This window comes from Chionomys nivalis, chromosome 1 (genome assembly GCF_950005125.1).
Source record: "Chionomys nivalis chromosome 1, mChiNiv1.1, whole genome shotgun sequence".
NCBI lineage: Eukaryota > Metazoa > Chordata > Mammalia > Rodentia > Cricetidae > Chionomys > Chionomys nivalis.
Genome location: NC_080086.1, coordinates 193778539 through 193797774, shown reverse-complemented (window position 1 = coordinate 193797774; position 19236 = coordinate 193778539). Strand labels below are relative to the sequence as shown.

The 19236-nt window shown below is 42.8% G+C and overlaps 1 protein-coding gene across 1 annotated transcript in view; it reads right to left on the bottom strand.

Moving 5' to 3' along the window:
* Positions 1–19236, bottom strand: part of Col28a1 (collagen type XXVIII alpha 1 chain) — a 162132-nt gene that overhangs the window by 19940 nt on the left and 122956 nt on the right. Inside the window, exons 27-29 of the mRNA XM_057779390.1 lie at positions 4955–5023; positions 4414–4494; positions 4285–4320 (exon numbers count right to left, since the gene is read on the bottom strand). Of these exons, the coding sequence (XP_057635373.1) occupies positions 4285–4320; positions 4414–4494; positions 4955–5023 (186 nt within the window). The remainder of the gene's footprint in view (positions 1–4284; positions 4321–4413; positions 4495–4954; positions 5024–19236) is intronic.

The following is a 19236-nucleotide window of genomic DNA, read 5'->3' as shown; positions in this document are numbered from 1 at the left end:
AAATACTCATTTCTTAAAGTTCCCTCTTTGTTTCCTACCATTCTTCATTCCTTTTTTTTTTTTTTAATTTTTTTTTTTTATTTTTATTTTTCGAGACAGGGTTTCTCCGTAGCATTTGGTTACTGTCCTGGAACTAGCTCTTGTAGACCAGGCTGGCCTCGAACTTACAGAGATCCGCCTGTCTCTGTCTCCCGAGTGCTGGGATTAAAGGTGTGCGCCACCACCGCCCGGCTCTTTATCTTCATTCCTTATGAAATGCCCCCTTCCTTCCTTCCTTCCTTCCTTCCTTCCTTCCTTCCTTCCTTCCTTCCTTCCTTCCTTCCTTCCTTCTTTCTTTCCAAGACAGGGTTTCTCTGTACATCTATGGAGTCTGTCCTGGCACTCTCTCTGTAGACCAGACTGGTCTCAAACCCACAGAGCTCCACCTCTCCTCTGCCTCCCGAGTGCTGGAATTAAAGGTGTGCAGCACTACCACCCAGTTTTGTTTTGTTTTGTTTTGTTTTTTTTCTCACATTTCTGAAAGCCCCTTCCGGTACTGTTGCCGCAGCCTGTCTGTTCTGCTCTACCAACTGGCACAGAAGTTGTCTGTCTGCTCTAACGACAGGCACCCAAAGTCAGTCTACCAACGCTGTGTGTTGCTTGTTTACAAATTACTGAATGGGAGAACAGAGGCCAGAGTCTGTGTTTGCTAAAGACATGGGGCTGAAACTGATAGTTAACAAGACCCTATCTCAACAGGAAAGAACAGCAGAGTCAATGTAAGAAGCTAGGACTAACAGATACACAAAGGGAAACTTGAATGAACAAATCCATGATGACAGAATTGGGGGAAAAGACAACACAGGCAACTGGCGACACAGCTTGCTTAAATTAGCAGCAGCATCACGGAGACTATTGAGGTTACTTTCATCTAACAACAGTTTTGTGAAGAACCGAGTAAAAGACAATGATTCCTCAATATGATGCTGGCTCGCACTAATCAAATTATCTAAGAGCAAAGTGTCAACAGTGGAATATTTGTACACTGTGTGAAGGTGTATTGCTGTGATTGGTGCAATAAGAAGCTAGAAAGAGGTTAGGCGGGACTTCCAGGGACAGAGAGGACTCTGAGAAGAAGGGCAGAGTCACCAGCCACACAGAGAGGAAACAGGAGGTGCAAGATAGAAGAGAGGTAATGCCATGTGATAGAATGTAATATAAATGGGTTATCTTAAGTTATAAGAGCTAGTTAGGAACAAGGCTAAGATAGAGGCTAAGCTTTCATAATTAATAATAAATCTCTGTGTGGTTATTTGTGAGCTGGTAACCCAAAGACAAAATATACTCCAAGTCTCTCTTCTTCAGGCATTGCCATACTTTTCCACGTGCAGAGAGACAGTTGACAAATCTGAAACGAGGGTGCATGCTGAAAGGGTAAGTGTATGCATTTACATAAAACATACCTAGAAATGAGACATGGAACTATTTCACCTGGTTTATTTGAAGCAAGACCTCACTATGTAACCCAGGCTAGCTTAGAATTTGCAATTCTACTGCCTGAGCTTCTGGGGCCTAAGATTTTTGGCATACATCACCACACACAGCCTTCCATTTAACTTTTCACAGGTGGGAAAAGTATCTACACCAAGCATTGTGGTTGTGTTTTTTCACTTAGTGTTTGTCATAATTTGTTTTCATATTATTACTTATCCTGAAAAGCTTGATCAAAGTCATGGTCACCTTTAAGCTTCTTTGATGAGCTGCCTATACAATGCCCAAAGCTATGTTTTAGGGAAGCTGTCAGAGCTGATGCCTTCAACAGTAGTATAGAAGGACGTCCATTTGATTTCAGACTCAGCACTGGTTATTATTACTACATAGTCATTCTCCAGATGGTGAAAAATGGGGTTGAGAAGTAACTAAGAGAAGAGGATGGGAAAGAGAGTTTAAGACACAACAGATGATTGTAGTCTGAGCTATGCAGGCATGAAGAGAGGCAGGTAGGAGCTGGGTGACTGAACCCCAGTGAGTTTGATGCATCTCTGGGTCATCCACCTGAAGATGGTCAGGTAGTTGGAGGATATAAGCTTTGATGCTCCAAGGAGTGGTCCAAACTGTCGGCAGACTCAGAAAATACTGGGGTACATGTGACTTGTTAAATAGGGACCACAAGTCAGTTCGCCCAAAGCAAGGAAGCTCATTCAGCCTTTGGATTTTTCTGAATTTATTTATTATCATTATTACTCTTTTGTTTGTGTGTGTACGAAAAAGAGACATAGGGACAGAGAGACATGAGACAGTGTGTGGGAGAGTTACTAAATGCGACTGCTACGGTGTACATGTTAAGTTGTATACGGATTGCACAAATCAGACTTAGGCTATCAGGCTTATACTGTACGGGAACAAACCCTGTTATCCACTGAGCCACCTCACAGGCCACCTCATTGTCTTTTTAGAAGCCAGATCAGCTACCACAATCTGAAAGACTTTTTTTCTCTATGCTTAGCAAAAGCAAGTATTTTCATTTACCCAGTGATTTTAACTATGGTATTCAATTGGCCTTTAAAACTATATGCCCACATGCCTGTAACAGCTAACCTTCTCTGTTGAATCTGAAGACAGGAAACTGAAGCCTGAGTTCACTGGGAAATACTAACACTGAAAGAGCAGTGCTGGAGGAACTGAGTCTTTAAAAATAAATGTTTGTGATTAATACAAAGGCCATAACTGATTGAAACACTAATAGGAAATAATGGGGTGCTCAGGCCTGCATGGGACATTTGTATCATTTCACTCAACACTCAGGCTACATAGCAGGAGAAAAGTAGCAAAAAAAAAAAATTGAAGGGGTTATTTTCATTAGATATATCTGAAATGCAGTCCATGCTCAGTAAATAATCTCCCGTACGTGCCCATGTAAACATGCCTAATTAAATTCAGTTACACACACATGCACACATGCATTCACACACACATGCACACAACATGAAAGTTTAAGGGGGAACTTCTTAGGAAAGAGGGATCAGCTGAGTAAGGAGGGGTTAAAGAGAGGAAAGGGCTGGAAATTGCTGTAGCCACTGTAGGACTGTATGAAGCTGCTAAGGTTGAGTAAATTTGCAACAGAACAAAACAAAGCAATAACAACAGAAACACCCTTTGTTCAAGAGATAGTCTCTCTTGCCCTGATATTACCACATATCATTTTATCTTCTCTGGACTACCACACTCCACTTAATCTTCTTTTAGCAAATATTCATCACATGGTAGATGAAGTTTTCTTGTCTCTTTCTCCCACATTCGGAGACATAACCGAGGTCTCTCATTTTCCGCAGTCTCCTATTTTCATAGTGCATTTCCGTATGTCTGACCACAGTTCACACCCCAGAAATGTTGGTGACATGGAAATGGAAATGAAGGAAATCAGCTCTGCTCCAGCCCCGTGTTGGAACGAGCAGGCAGCTATCAGGCTATGGGAAGCTCCTTTCGTCATTTACACGAAATTTCGTCTTTGCTACTGTCAATAGCTAAGTGTTGCACACATGACTCCTCTCACTGTCGACTATGGGATCTGACTGGTGGCAGGGGACAACAGAAAAGAAGCTGCTGTCAGGACCAGACAGACTCCCTTCCTTTCACTCCCAGATTTTCCTGCCACTGTGCATGGGATCAGCATCGCCAGACGATTACTGAAGGAAAAGCAACGGAAGATCTCCTTCCTTTTCGAATCCTTGGGAGATGAAGTACTTTCTAATCTCAAAGGAAGAGTTTGCATTTGCTATAAAAACTCTAGAACCTTCCCACCTATTAGAATTTAAAGAATCATCTTGTTGTTGTTGTTTTTAATAGTGAGAAAAAATGAGTAGAAGATTCCAGAAACTTTTCTAACTCTGGCTTTGAGATGACTAGCCTCACAGCACTTCCTCGAGGAACTAGCTCAATCAAAAAGAGCCCCTGCCCTGGAGTGAGAAAAGCCACATCAAATAAATGCTCATGTGGCCTCTGGACTTATTTTAAGCAGATCACTCCCACATTGCCAACAATAGCAACCTTATCATTTCTTCCAGAAGCCAGAAGGGAGCATCCCTCTGTGCTCACACACAGCTGTGCCTGGCTTCTTGTGTGATTTCTCCATCCATCCAGATGAAATGACCTCCGGCACCCAAGTCAAGACTGGCCTGGCAGCAGACACCATCATTAAACAGAACAAACCAACGTCCACCGCGTCCATAATTCTAGGGCTACAACATGAAGACAGCACTTCTGCAGACATGAACCCCTCAATTACCCTCTAAGATAGATACTCACCGTAAGTCCCAGGTCTCCTTTTGGTCCTTGTAATCCCTACTTAGTGGGGAGAAAAAAGTAACATTCAGGATACTTTAGACCCAGTTGAGAGTATAAAGCCATAGTAAAGCTTGAAAAAACATATCTTGCCTGTTTTCCTGGAGATCCGGGTTCTCCAATTTCTCCTTTTTCGCCTTTCTTTCCCACATCACCCCGTTCTCCATGATCTCCCTGTATGACATGGTTAAAAACAAAACTTAAGTCATGAACATTAAAGCCAAATAAGAAAAATAAAACCTACGGTTTGATTTGTTGCAACTAAAATCCCCTTAAAGGCTTGGAGTTCTTATTGACATAAATACACATAAGGAAAAATACATTTACACCTAAGAGGAATTAACCTCTTAATCAGATGAGACACTTGATCAGCTCATTGCCGTCAAGAAACTCAAGTGTTGCATAACTTACCAGGTTCCTGAGGCTTCTGTGTCTACTACATATGTGTCATAAGGATTTGTTCGTTTATTGACTGCATCTGATGAATGAGGAAAATGCTACAGCATTTGGATTCTATCTCAGATGGCACTTTTAGTGTGGTAAGAGGGGCAGGAAGCATGAGATCGCTGTCACAATCAGGACTAAGCAATGAGACCTGTGTCGAAGCATTTCCGTAAAATTCTGATTCACTTACCTTCTGGCCAGGAAGGCCATGACCCACTGTACCCTTTGGCCCTGGAAAACCTTGAGGTCCTTGCTCCCCCTATGTGAGATATAAGAAAGAGATGTTCTTATTAATTCCCCAAAATAACTCAGAATATTTAGTGTGTTAGAAACTCACTCTCAGCTTCCGTACTACATCATAGCATTGCCTAATTTTGAGGGAAGTTATAAAAATATAAATATAGACACAGTTTATCTTTGTATTTTTCTATATTTCTAATATGCTAAAAGCATGTATTAATAATTAGGAGAAAAAATAAAACATTTTACTCCAATCAAGGATAAGGAGCTGTTTATATAATTGAGTATAACCTGCTAGCTTCATCTTTGATTGTTTATAGCAGCAGGAAGGACTTGATTTTGGTTCTTACCCACACATCTTAATTCCCTCTTTTGCCCAAGACATAGAAGGGCAAAACCAACATCATGGTATAGCATATGAAATAGAAATAATCACTAATAAATCACAAAGTCACAGAAACTGCGTGGCTAAGATATCTATTCTAAGTCTTTGCTTAAATCTGCATCCGTTGGTGATCAGTTTCTGGGAAAGTAGAAAGACACTGAACAGGCAGGGCCATCTTAGTTCCTCTCCCCCGCCCCCCAACATGCTCTCAGAAGCACCCCAACTAACCCCAGGGGAATGTGGGTGACATAATAAAAAGTCTAACCGTTGTCCAACCTCACACTGGCTTAAAGAGACTCAGGGGTGAAAGGAGAGAGAAAGGTCTGCTTTGCCATGAGTCAGTTTCTCACGGCACAGTGGGACTGAGCTCTGAGTTCCTTTATGTCTGAATAGATCACAAGTGTAGAACTTACACTCTTGACTCCTAAATTCAAGATGCAAAGCAAGTCACTTAGAATGGCCAAGTCTGAGACTTGTTCCTTGAATGTCTATTCACCTTGGTGTCCTCGAGCCAAGCCTAACGCTGTGACAGTGAGGCCAACAGGTAGGAATGTCTGTGTAGTGGTGCAAACACTGGATACACCTAGGATGACTCACCTTTGAGAAGCTGTTGCCCTCTTTCAACTTAGCAGAAGTTATTGACATTGTTTATTCAGTTTACAATCGAGAGTAATTCTCTTTTCTTGCTAGGAAATCTGGAAATATTGAGAGGCTCGGAATTCTGCAAGGAAACTAGTACCAGTTTTCTGTGGGACAATCATCTTGCACCCTTGAAAAATTTGTCAGTTATATTACTTTAATAAAATGCTGATTGGCCAGTAGCCAGGCAGGAAGTATAGGCGGGGTGACCAGGCAGGAAGTATAGGCAGGGCAACCAGGAGGATTCTAGGAAGGTCATCATCTAGACACAGAGGAAGCAAGATGAGAATACCTCGCTGATAAAAGGTACCAAGCCACATGGCTAACATGGGCTAATGTAGGATGTAAGAGTTAATAAGAAGTCTGAGCTAATAGGTCAACCAGTTCATAATTAATGCAGACCTCTGTGTGTTTCTTTGGGACTGAATGGCTGTGGGTCTGGGCAGGACAGAAACTACTGCCAATACCACCTAAATAATGTATATGTCATGATAAAGAGTAGGAAGGAATGTGGCAGAAAACAGGCTCCAGTGGGTGTGGTTCCCAGCCTCATCTAGAGTTTAGAAGGGTCTGCCTAGCTATGGCCCTGATGCCAGCCCACGGAGAGGTGTGAAGGACCCTGAGGAGACAACTGCCTGAAATTCTACTACCCTTTGCTTTAATTATAAAGAAAACAATCCACACATTTCATTTATAATCTTAAGAAAGTGATCTCAGGAAAGGTCACAGTGTGAGTTTGCTTCCTCCGATGTTTTGTGGACATGAATGAGAGCATCTTCATTCAATGAGATACTCAGTAGAGAGGAAACTTTGGATTGACACAATGCCTCAGACTACTGGGATCTGTGCTGAGGGGTCCAGAAGACTCCTGGTCACAGACAATGAAGACAAAAGGTTCATGGCACAACATTCCAAGGAACCAAATGGTTAGCTTTGCCCTCATCCCAAAGGAGGACAGAAGTAAACAGCACTGTGACACTAAGATGTGCTGAGGAATCTGCACTTAGAGGGGCCTGGGAGGAGGAGTCCCACACCTTTCTACCAGTTATGCAGAGTGGTTGTTTCCTAGGCAATATTTCACATCTCTGCAGCAGATGTTACAAAAGATGTCCCATAAAGGTTTATGAATAACTGTCTTTAAGAAATGATGCAAGTTCCCAACAAAGTGAAAAGCCATATTCTGAGGGGAAATTGCTGAGAAGGCAACTATCACAGGGAAACTAATGTCCAGGAGCCTACACTACAAAGCTTTCTAATGCAAACATTCTATTTACAGTTATTAAGGAAGGAAGCTGGGTCTCTGTATCATAACGATTTTCTTCCTTTGTAACCATTAGTTTTCTTTCAAAACCCTGGAGGTTTTTTTTAAACTTTTAGAGTAGATCTCCTGGATAAAAGCCTTTATTAGAAAAGCCTTGCTTAGTTTAGCAGAGGCAAATGTGCCTGGATCAGATTTCCTTCTCTGACTCAGGAAAGTGGTAAACAATGAGTTCCCTGTAGATAAGACAAAATGCAAGAAAGGTTGGATCTACCAGAAAATACAATTAAATTGACCTTTCAAACTTAACTTCTCACCCACTGCATCATCGTATTCTAAGTATGGCCTGCTAAAAGTGGAAGAGATTTAGCTTTCAAATAATTCACTATTTTATACAAGAGTACTATGCAATCTGTGAATCTTTTAATTTTTGCATTATTAATAAGTAAGAAATAATTTTTATCTTTTCTAGATGTTTTCTTGGGCACAGGAAGAACAAATCAAATTTATAGATACTCAAAAAAAGCATAAAATGGACTTGTGGCTCCTACTCAGAGTATGGAAACATGAAAACTAAGTCATTCTTAAAACAACTATATATAAAATGTTTACATTAGGAAACATTTCAGGGTAGTCTCCTGGACACTCAGTCGCCCCTGTGAAAGCGGCCTTCTCAGTGATTTCTCCAAAGATATGGCTTTTCACTTTGCAGGAAAATTATATCACATCTAAAGACAGTTAGTCATAAGCCTTTATGGGCCATCTTTTGTAATATCTGCTGTAGAAATCTTGAATACCGTCTAAGAAACAATTCGTCTACATAATTGTTAGAAAGGCACGGAACTGCTCCCAGACCCTCTATATAAATGAAGTCACAACTCTTTCATAGTCTTTCATGGCCCTCTAGTTGTGGGACAACCCCTCTGCTCAACGTTTTAGGAAACGCTGGATCCCTAAGCAGAGCCAGGACCTCAGCACACCCTTCCCTGATGGAAATACCAGACATTATGTGTAATCTGGCAGGTGGGGTTCAGATAAAGTTCTGACTGTGGTAGCTGTAAGAAGATAGGTTTCTGGAGATCCAGGCAGAAGGGGGGATCACACCTACCCCAGGCTGGGTCTACAGGCAGAAGGGGGGATCACACCCACCCCAGGCTGGGGCTCCAGGCAGAAGGGGGGAATCACACCTACCCCAGGCTGGGGCTCCAGGCAGAAGGGGAGAATCACACCAAGCTGGGGATCCAGGTAGAAGGGGGATCACACCTACCCTAGGCTGGGGCTCCAGGTAGAAGGGGGATCACACCTACCCCAGGATGGAACTCCAGGCAGAAGGGGGAAATCACACCTACCCCAGGCTGGGGCTCCAGGCAGAAGGGGGGAATCACACCAGGCTGGGGCTCCAGGTAGAAGGGGGATCACACCTACCCCAGGCCGGTCTACAGGCAGAAGGGGGATAACACCTACCCGAGGCTGGGGCTCCAGGTAGAAGGGGGGATCACACCTACCCCAGGCTGCTCTTCTGAGACCCACCAGAGCTCAGAAGGAAGACATGCAAACAGGAAGGCTTGGCAGGAGTGACAGGTGGGAGGCTGGAAAGCTCCCTGTGATACAGGCCTAAGAGTAAACCATAGCTACTGCCGCGTTCTGTCCAACATGCTATAAAAAACCACTATGGGATAGCAGGCTCACACATGGAGAAATCTATTTCTTACTGTTCTGGAGACTGGGAAGTCCAAGATCCAGACAGGGGAGGAGGCACTGTCTGGTGAGGGCCATGTTCTGGTTCACAGATGGTATCTTTTTGCTGCATCTTCACATGGCTGAAGGTGCAAAGCCACTCTCTGGACCTCCTCTGAGTACACTAGTTCATTTGTGAGAGCCCTGACCTCTTTACTTAATCCCCAAGGTCATGTCTTCCAATAGCATCACCTTGAGAGTGAGGCTATCAGCATAGGGATTGGGAGTGGACAGAAATGTGCAAATCCTACCACCCAGGGAAAGACGTGGCACTCCCTATGGGAAAAAGGTTGTTTCAAGAAAGGACAACCAACGTCCTTGCCTTTCTGGCATAGATGATGGCTCATGGCAGTTGGAGAAAGGAAAACAGACAAAAATCCACAGCAAGGAATCCTAGAGCCAGCATTAAAGCTGCCCTATTGCTTGAGGCCAGGAATGCATGCTCAGCTCAGGACGGCAGGAGCCGGCTGTGCATAAAACTGGTATGAATTTTACTGCATATAAATAATTCTCCACTAAATAATGAGGATAAAAGTCTTTTAACAAATTGAAAGAATTGGACCCAGAGAACCGGTGCAGTGGGTAAGAGCTCCTGTGGCTCTTGCAAAGAGCACTTGGTTTGATTTCCAGCATCTACATGGTGGTCATAACCATCTGTAATTTCCATTCTGATGATCCATAGCCCTCTTCTCTGCAGGCACCAGGCACACACATTGTGTAGGTTTGATTTCCAGCACCTACATGGTGGTCACAACCATCTGTAATTTCCATTCTGATGATCTATAGCCCTCTTCTCTGCAGGCACCAGGCACACACATGGTACACATGCAGCAAAACACCCATAAACATAATTTTTAGTTAAAAATAATGGAACACTTGACAAAATTCTAATTATGTATGCAGGTTAAACTGTATATCAATGACATTTTTCTGATATTTACCATTGTGCTATATTGCTTAAGAGAATGTGCTTGTTTATAAAAATATGGAAGTATTTAAGAGGAAAAAGTAAAAATATCGTATCTCCAGTATACTATCAAATGTTCATAAAAACAACATGATTATGTGTATATACAGGCACTCATACTTTGATTTTTTTCAAATTTGGTGATAGTAACATTTAGCAACTCTAAATAAGGGGCCTATAAGAATTCTTTATGATATACTTGCAGCTTGCTTAAATGCGAAGCTATTTCAAAATAAAGATTAGAGATCAATATCTGAAACAAATGAACGAGGGAATAAACAAACACACAACGATGTCATCCATCCTCATTGAAGAAGTCGGGCACACAGGCATTTTATCTGCCTGGAGTTTGAGAACTCACATGTTAAATAAACACCAGAGTCCAACATATGGATTTCATGTGGAGTGTGTGCATGTGTGCACACACAGAGAAAAGTGTGCATATGAGTACACATGTCCATAGAAGCCAGAGTGCTATTCCTCAGGTATGCTATAATTTTTTTTTTATTTAAGTCTCTCTTTGACCTGGTACTAAACAATTAGGCCAGGCTAGCTGGCCAGAGAGTCCTAGAGAGCCTCCTCTCCCTGCCTCTCAGCACTGGGAATCAATTCCAGGTCACAAGGCTCAAAATGCAAGTATTCTGTCCTCTGAACCACCACCCCAGCCTGCAGTACGAGCTTCTTGTGGGTGGAGGCTTGACCACCATTCACACAACCTCCAGGTAAACACGATCAGTTTATACTCCCAAAGAGTTATCTACCACCAGGTTAGCACCTCCATCTCATCAAAATGTAAATGTTAACAGAAGTGGACTCCAGGCTACATTTCAACAAAGGGAGTCTGGCTACCACTGCTCCTTCCTGTTAGAGTTCGTGCCACCCAAGTTTTCTCTGTCACCTCATGGGTAACAGCAAGGCTAATCTTTTGAAGAGTAGAGGTTTTTATTTCTAAGAAGAGATATGAGTTTCATATTTAGAAACACACTAAGAATCCTGTTATTAAAGGAAAAATAGATGAAGATGCTCTGAAATTATGGCTCAGTCCTGGTTCCTTCCTGAAGATTGATTTGAAAGGCAAGAGCAAAACAACCTGAGCGCAGGCTCTACTCAGTGAAAACTTGAACCATCTTGGTTTTATTTTTATCTTCACACCCTTGTCACTTCACTGTCGCGCTGTTCTTCCCCTAGACATTCTCTAACTCTTTCTAAAAGAGAAAGGGCTCAAATCAATAAGGCAAACCAGAGCCAGAAATTCTAGTTCAAACAGAAACTTCTGCTCTGATAAGAGGGTAGCCTTGTCCGAGAGCCCCAGAGACCTGGTCACACAGTGAAAACAAATGAGGCTTCTGGCTAGCATTCAGCTGAGGGGCAGAAGGGACTTTCTAGGCTGAGAGCACTGGCTGGGGAGGATTTGGGGATGGGAAGCAATTTAGCTTTTTAAGGTTTTCTGGGTTTTTAATATTTTTGAAATTTCTATGCAATGGTGCAACCATACAAAAAAGTCCAGACCTCCCTTCTTTGCAGTGGTCCTAGAGCATCCAGACCTCCCTCCTTTGCAGTGGTCCTACAGCATCCAGACCTCAATCCTTTGCAGTGGTCCTACAGCATCCAGACCTCAATCCTTTGCAGTGGTCCTATAGTATCCCAGGATGTTTTTTAAGCATCACTCTTCCCTGTTTCTATCCTATGCTGTCTCTCCCCTTTCTGTCACACTATCACTAATAAGAACATGTGTGTGCGGGGGCTTGTAAGTTTTGAAAGTGGAGAATAAAAACCTTCTGCCTGCTGGACTAAAGAAGGCAGGATTGTATTGGATGTTGACGTAGTGGGTGAATGGTACAGCTCATCAGACCAATGACCAGCCTGAATAGTCTTCCAGTGTTTTGCCTGAAAGCCAGGAACCACTTCTTACTGCTTTGTGGGCACAGCTAGTTCACATGAGAAGGACATTTTCAATTATTATTGAAGTACATTAAATTGTACATGTCGATAGAGGGTGCCTGTCTAGGGACTTCTCAGCCAGATTGGTCTGGTATTTGAGCACTGATTTCCTGAGACTTCTGATCCTAACATTCTGCTGCTGTAAGTAGCAACTGCCACTTATTGCTTCCCCATGAGCAAAGATCCAATTTAAGTTTCTGTGTAATTTTTTACTAGTCCTGTGAAGAAATACATAGGTAACAGAAGTCAGGCTTTAACAGTTCTCTCAAGCTACCATGGATTTTATCTGATTTTATAATATTCAACAGTAGTTCTATTTCCAATATTCAGGCTGATTGTCCCTCCGGACAAAGGCTCTACTGTGTTTTGCTCTGTTCTAGCTTGGCACCGGGAGAAGTCTGGGTAATTTTTCTTTCTCCGACGAGATAATCAACTGCTTCCAGTTCCTTAAAATCCCTTCGCCTGGTGGTACTGCATCCCTCTAACTGAATGTCCCATTTTGATATGTTAACACTCTTTAATGGGGACCATGACAGCCTAATGCTTGTTTGATAAAGTAGCCCATTTGCTCCGGAGGAGAATCAATGAGTAAGTTATACGCTGTCAGGCCAGCTTTGTTGGAGCAGAGCCCCAGAGCTTCTGGTACCTGGCCAAAAATAATCCCAACAGGCTGAATGGAACAAAAACATGGCTTCATTATATTTGATTTTCATTCAAATGGTGATTCAAATGGTTGCAATTGCATTCAGAGAGAGACAAGGAAATCATTTACAGATTCAATTGTTGATTTTGAGTCTGTTCCTAAAGACAATCCAACACCTTTACTATGTGTACTTTTCCATTCTTCATGGTCTCGGTATAGAGTCAAGAAATGTCAGCCACAGACAGTGAGAGTTTTCAGATCAGCCCCCCTGGAAACTTCCAGGAGCTGGACCACGATGCTGCCGACATTAGTGCGGGTGGCTGTTATAGTGAGTTGCCACCAGTGGAGAGGATTGGAACACTGCTTATCCGTTATCTCACAGCTGTAGCAGCGAGAAATCTGATATCAGATTCCAAGGATTCGACAGAACAAGCTTCCCTAGAGGCTCTTGGGACAAAATACGCTGCCTTTATCCTTCCATCTTCTCGTGCCATCCTGTCCTCTCTGGGTTTCCTCCAGCCCCTCCACTCCAGGCTATTTCTATCAACACCTCACTTCTATCACAGTCTACCTCTTTCTGCCTCCCTCTTGCTTGAGATTGCCTTTAGTGTCCACCCAGATAACTCGAAACAGCCTCCTCCTAGCCCATTTCTAGTTTCCTTCTGCCGTGAAGTAATAAATCCGCATTCCACAGGTGAGGACATGGACATCTGGGAGGTTCGTTATTCAGCCTAGCATAGTGACTTTTTTCTTATGCATATAAAAATAATGTGGTATGGTTACCATGCTATCTGTATTAACCTTGATATATTTCCATTTAGATAATAGCACTAGTATGTGAATGTGCAGGCTAACAGTTTACACTCTAGGATGTGGAGTTAAAATTCTTATCGAACGTTTAAAATATCTAATCATGTGCTCTATAATACTTCTTTGTTCAACAAACAACCACGGATACAGAGCTGTGGGCCCCTCACTTGCTGCCATCCTGCTGACATGTTACACGTAGCCTAATCACTCGCATCTCTGGGTGATGCAAACAGAATGCAGCCGGTAATCTGAAAGTATAGCGCATGGGAGGAGTTGGAGAGGGGAGAGAGTGGGAGGTTGGCTTGACCAAAGTGCATAATATGTATGTATGAGATTCTCAAAAATAAAATTTGGAAGAATTAAAAGTATAGTACACTCTGGTCTGAGGGGACAGCCCAGTCAGTAAGACACCTGCTGTGGCAAGCATAAGATCTGGGTTTGGATTCTCAGCACCCACATTTTAAAGGCCAGGCATAGTCGTGTGTGTGTATGTGTGTGTGTGTGTGTGTGTGTGTGTGTGTGTCACTCTAGCACAAAGAGTTAGATGTTGGAGATATGTGGATTCTTGGAGCTCAGTGGCGAATCTGGTCAAAATGATGAGCTTGAGGTTCAGTGAGAGACTCTATCTCATATGAGCAATCATAAAGAGACTTGTGACATCACCCTCATGCTTACACACACACACATTAATAACACCACACATGCACACCATACCACACTATACTTGCACACAAACTATAGCACATGCATCTCGGTACAGAACCTAATGCTTGATGACAAACACATGCTGCTTTCTTAAACACCAATGGTCCTATACGTTTGATCATTGCATCAGAGTATACTCCAACATGACTGTACTGTGACTATAAAATAGTTCAGGAGACTCACAGAGGTCATGTTTTATGCATGGCTTGATTGTATCAAATGATCATGTTAAATGACGGACCTAAACCATGTGGACTTGTGTAAGGATACTCCATCATGCATACAAAATGATGAGATCATCTTTCGCCATCTCTTAGAACAGATCCCCGTTGTTAGGTAGAGCATGACTAGATCATAGCCCGTAATCCACGCTTGAAGACAGTTTTAAATAGTACTGTATGGATTTGCACCGGAGAGACTTCAAAACTGCAGTTTCCCTTAGGAAGGGGCTAGAATACTGTCAGGGACTTGCCTCTCACTTCAAAGGACCATGAATTAGGTGACTAAGACACAAGATTGAAACTCTGGCGAGTCTTTCACGGCATGTGTTTTTGTTCTTACTTTTTAATAAGGGGCTAGACTTACAGTAGGGTTCTATCTGACACCTACCCTCATTAAAACACGCCTTGTGATAGCAGATCTATCCAAAGAAGCAGGTCATGTCTACGAACTTCTACACTTTCAGAACCATAGATAGTCAACCAAAAGAATAAGCAACTATAAATACATAAATTGGCATCACATAACTTAGAGTGCATATAAATAAATGTTCTCAGTTTGGCAATGCTGTGCTGCTCTGGCCATTTTGCTCAAGCTTGGCTCTTCTTTACTTCCGGTGTCTGTGTATAACCACTCGCAGGCGAGGAGGGGGTGAGGAAGCAGCAGGCCAGCGTTTGTCAGTCAAGTCACTTAGCGTGGCTGCTCGATTGCTTCCTGGACCCATACTCACTGACATGAGTTTCTATTTGATTGGCAGAAGTTAGTCTCATTTTCCAATAATAAAGCTGCTCTTGGTTTAAATCCTAATTAAATATATTGGCAGGTCATAGTATAAAAAGCACCATGGCTTTGAAGGGTTTTGCCAGCTGGTCTCAGTTGCATGTATCAATTTGTCTTGCTCTTCTGTCTACATCTCTCTCTCTCTCTCTCTCTCTCTCTCTCGATATATATATATGTATACATATATATATGTATCGGCCAATTTTATAAATGTCTTTGTTAAAATTCAAATCTACTTGTACCACAATGATAAATACAAAGAGACAGAGCAGGCTTAATGGCAGTTGGCTATGCTAGGGACAAGGATATCTGCCACTTGCTTTGCTTGTCATCTGTAGTATTCTAGTTCCCTGACATGACTCTCAGAGATTGCATATTTTTCTGTTTGGTTTCTTTTAAAGATTTATTTTATTTTAACTATGTGCAAGCATGTGTGTGCAGGAGGCCGTGGAGGCAGAAGGGGGCACTGAATGCCCTAGTGCTGGAGTTACTAGTGGCTATGAACCCGTTGACATGGCTGTTGGGAAGCAAACTCAGGTCCTCTGCAAGAACATTGCATACTCTGAACCACCAAACTATCTCTGCAACCTTGGCAGTTTGGTTTAGATGGCTCCAACTTTTACTTTGGTGTCCCTTGTGCTCTCAGGAGAGATGGATAACAGGTTCCTTTCTAATTGTTACCCTGAGCAACCTCGTCTGAATCTGTGATTCAGTAGTGACCCTAATAAGCTAATAATCTCCAATTCTCTAGTCTCTATAGTCATTATTATCTCTCAACTCCTGGTTTAACTTCCTGTATTCCTTCTAGAGTTTTCCATATGATAACCACTGAAGAACTAAATCTACCAAAGCCAGAAACCCTACTCTGCTCTGTCTCTGTCCCTCATGCCCTCACCCCTCCTCCAGACTCCCAGGACTGCAGAATTTCTGGGTCACAACCCTGTTCTCCCTGGTCATCCTTTCCCATCTGCCCTCATTCCAGTCATAACTAACACCCTTTATATTAACCTTTCTCATACCACGTATGTCATAACAACTTTGGATGCTCATATCTTTTTATTTATTTATTTATTTAAAATATTTCTGCTTCCTCCCCGCCACCGCCTCCCATTTCCCTCCCCCTCCCCCAATTAAGTCTCCCTCCCTTGTCAGCCCTAAGAGCAGTCAGGGTTCCCTGCCCTGTGGGAAGTCCAAGGACCACCCACCTCCATCCAGGTCTAGTAAGGTGAGCATCCAAACTGCCTAGGCTCCCACCAAGCCACTACGTGCAGTAGGATCAAAAACCCATTGCCATTGTTCTTGACTTCTCAGTAGTCCTCATTGTCTGCTATGTTCAGCGAGTCCAGTTTTATCCCATGCCTTTTCAGACCCAGGCCAGCTGGCCTTGGTGAGTTCCCGATAGAACATCCCCATTGTTTCAGTGTGTAGGTGCACCCCTCGCGGTCCTGAGTTCCTTGCTCGTGCTCTCTCTCCTTCTGCTCCTGATTTGGACCTTGAGATTTCAGTCCGGTGCTCTAATGTGTGTCTCTGTCTCCTTTCATCGCCTGATGGAGGTTAATATTCAGGAGGATGCCTATATGTTTTTCTTTGGGTTCACCTTCTTATTTAGCTTCTCTAGGATCACGAATTATAGGCTCACTGTATATCTTAACTATCCTATTTATCATAAATTTCCAAAGTAGAAGCTATTCATCCTACTTTTTTTTAACCTTCTGAGGAACATATTTTATATCCATCTACATCATATTGAGCTATAAAGGGTGGCTATGGTAGCTGACCACCTTTTTATAAAAGTTGAGTAAAGACCATACATATACTCTAAACTCCATCTTATTTAGCCTCACAAACCACACAAGCATGTAGGTGCCTCTTAGCTTAATTAAGGAAAATTTCTTGATGAAAATTTGGAACTCAAACTGATCATAGAGTATCCAGCCACAGTGAATCTATCTACAACACAACTGTTGAAACCCCGTGCTCAAGGAGCATCAAGTAAGTAGGACTGTTAGAGCCAGAGGACCGAAACCTCTGCTGTGTTTCCTAGAAATGATGGAGACTTGACCCAAGATGCCTCAATAGTATACCTCCTCAACCAGACCTGAACAAGGACAATGCCAACCAACATGCTAATGTGGAAGGTGAACTGTCATGTGACTCCACCCCTAGAAGAAGAATGACAGATAAGTCCAGGAAGCTGAACTAAAGGAATCAGTCTTCTCCCAGGGAGGAGCTCCCTAATGGCTTATCCCAAACCAAGTAGTCAACCCTGAAGTTGTGGATATGCAAGCTATGCTGATCGGACTTGACAGGTTGTATTTATGTCTTTAAGCACACATCTATGTAACAACCATTAAAGCAGAGGAGACCAGTAATTTAAGAGAAAGTGAGGTGAACATGGGTGGAGAGGAAGGGAAGGGGAATAAAGGAAAATGATGCAATTATACTTTGATTTTAAGCATTGAGGGTTCAATATAGAAACATAATAAAACAGAGATTATGGAAGCGTTCAGCAGATATTTATTGACGAATCAACTAAAGAAGATATTTATAACCAGGTTCTCTGGGATAGGAATGTGGGTCCAGGATCAATTTGTGAATTGCTCCCATAGCATTGGCTTCTGGGACAGCTGAACAAAACCCATAAAGAGGCACTTGCATACTAGAAAACCCACACATGAGATGAATTCTGCTGACTGCACAGCTCACTTCAGCAGTAGAGTGGGGACAGCAGGAAATGTTGACCTGCACAGCCACAGTCACTACCTAAGCAACAGAAAGCGGAGCCTCTAAGCACGATACTCAATCCCTCTGTAAGCTTGCTGAACAAATGGATTCTATGATATGTTGTGTGCTTTGCAAAATACTCTTTTTTCCCCAATGATCCATGCATTTACAGACTAGAGTGGACACAGAAGCCATTTGGAAAGGGCAAAGCCTCCTATTAATGATGTAATCTTGGAATAGGCTGAATCCTGACTTAGAAAGACATCCGAGTCCTGGGTTAGTAAAGCCTTCTCTTGCCTGAGCTACAAATGTTCAGGAGGGAAGACTTATTTTGGCTCATGGTTGCCAAAGTTGAAGAACATGATTTGCTTAGCGCATCTTTGGGTGCCTAAGGCAACACTGAACATTGGATGGAGAGCGAGTGGCGGAACAAACATCTCGCCTGTGGCAGATAGGTAGCAGAAAAGAAAGAGTCAGAAATAAGATACACCCCCCAAAGGCACACCTACCCAAGGCCCACTTTCTGCAATTAGGAGCATTCATCTGGGAACTTATCAGGGAATTTAACCCCTGAGGTGGTTAGCACCATGGTGATCAGTCACTTCCCAACACCATCAAGCCTTCAACACATGAGCCTTTCTGGTCTATTTCATACCCAACACATGGACCAAGTGAATGTTCTTTTACATGAAAAGGGGTCTTCCCAGCTGCAACTAAGCTAAAATTCTTCATGCAGGGAGATTATTTTTTATTCTCTGGGTGGGTCCTAAGTGTAATCGTGAGTCCTCCTGGGAAGGAATCAGAAGAAGGTATGCTGGAAGAGCAGAAACAAAGCTAATGAGAAAAGTAAAACCCATTGGTTTTCCAGATGGAGAAAGGTGCTGTGTCAGGTACAGTGGGAGTGTGGATCCGCCATCTAGAAAAGACTAGGAAATGCACTCTTCAAAACTTACTCAGTGTTATCCACACTGAGGTTCAGTTCATATTCAAGGGCTTCCAGAACTCCAAGACACTGCAGGTGAGTTGTATTCAAGCTGAATTTTTGGCAGTCTATTACAGCAACCACAGGAAAGCAACCCAGACTAAGGCCATTCCTCTTGCTTCTGGCAAAGCAGACTATAACAAGAGCATTGTGTGTTATGTCATCAAAAATAAGTTGCCTCACGAGTATTACTCCAAGTGTCATGAAGCTAAGAAGAGCAAGCCAGGAACAGAGCTGGGTGGGGTGAGGTGGGGGACAGTTTGAATTTTGCAGGCCAGCACTCCAAGCAAGGACAGTTCTTTGGAGAACACTGCTCATCTATGACATTTCAGTCTTCAGGAGGCAAAGGAATGTTGGGAACGACACTCTCACGCCAAGGGAAAGGGGTGACCATTCTCTGTGTTAGCCCTTGCAATAGGGCTGGAGACTGTTGGAAAGCCAT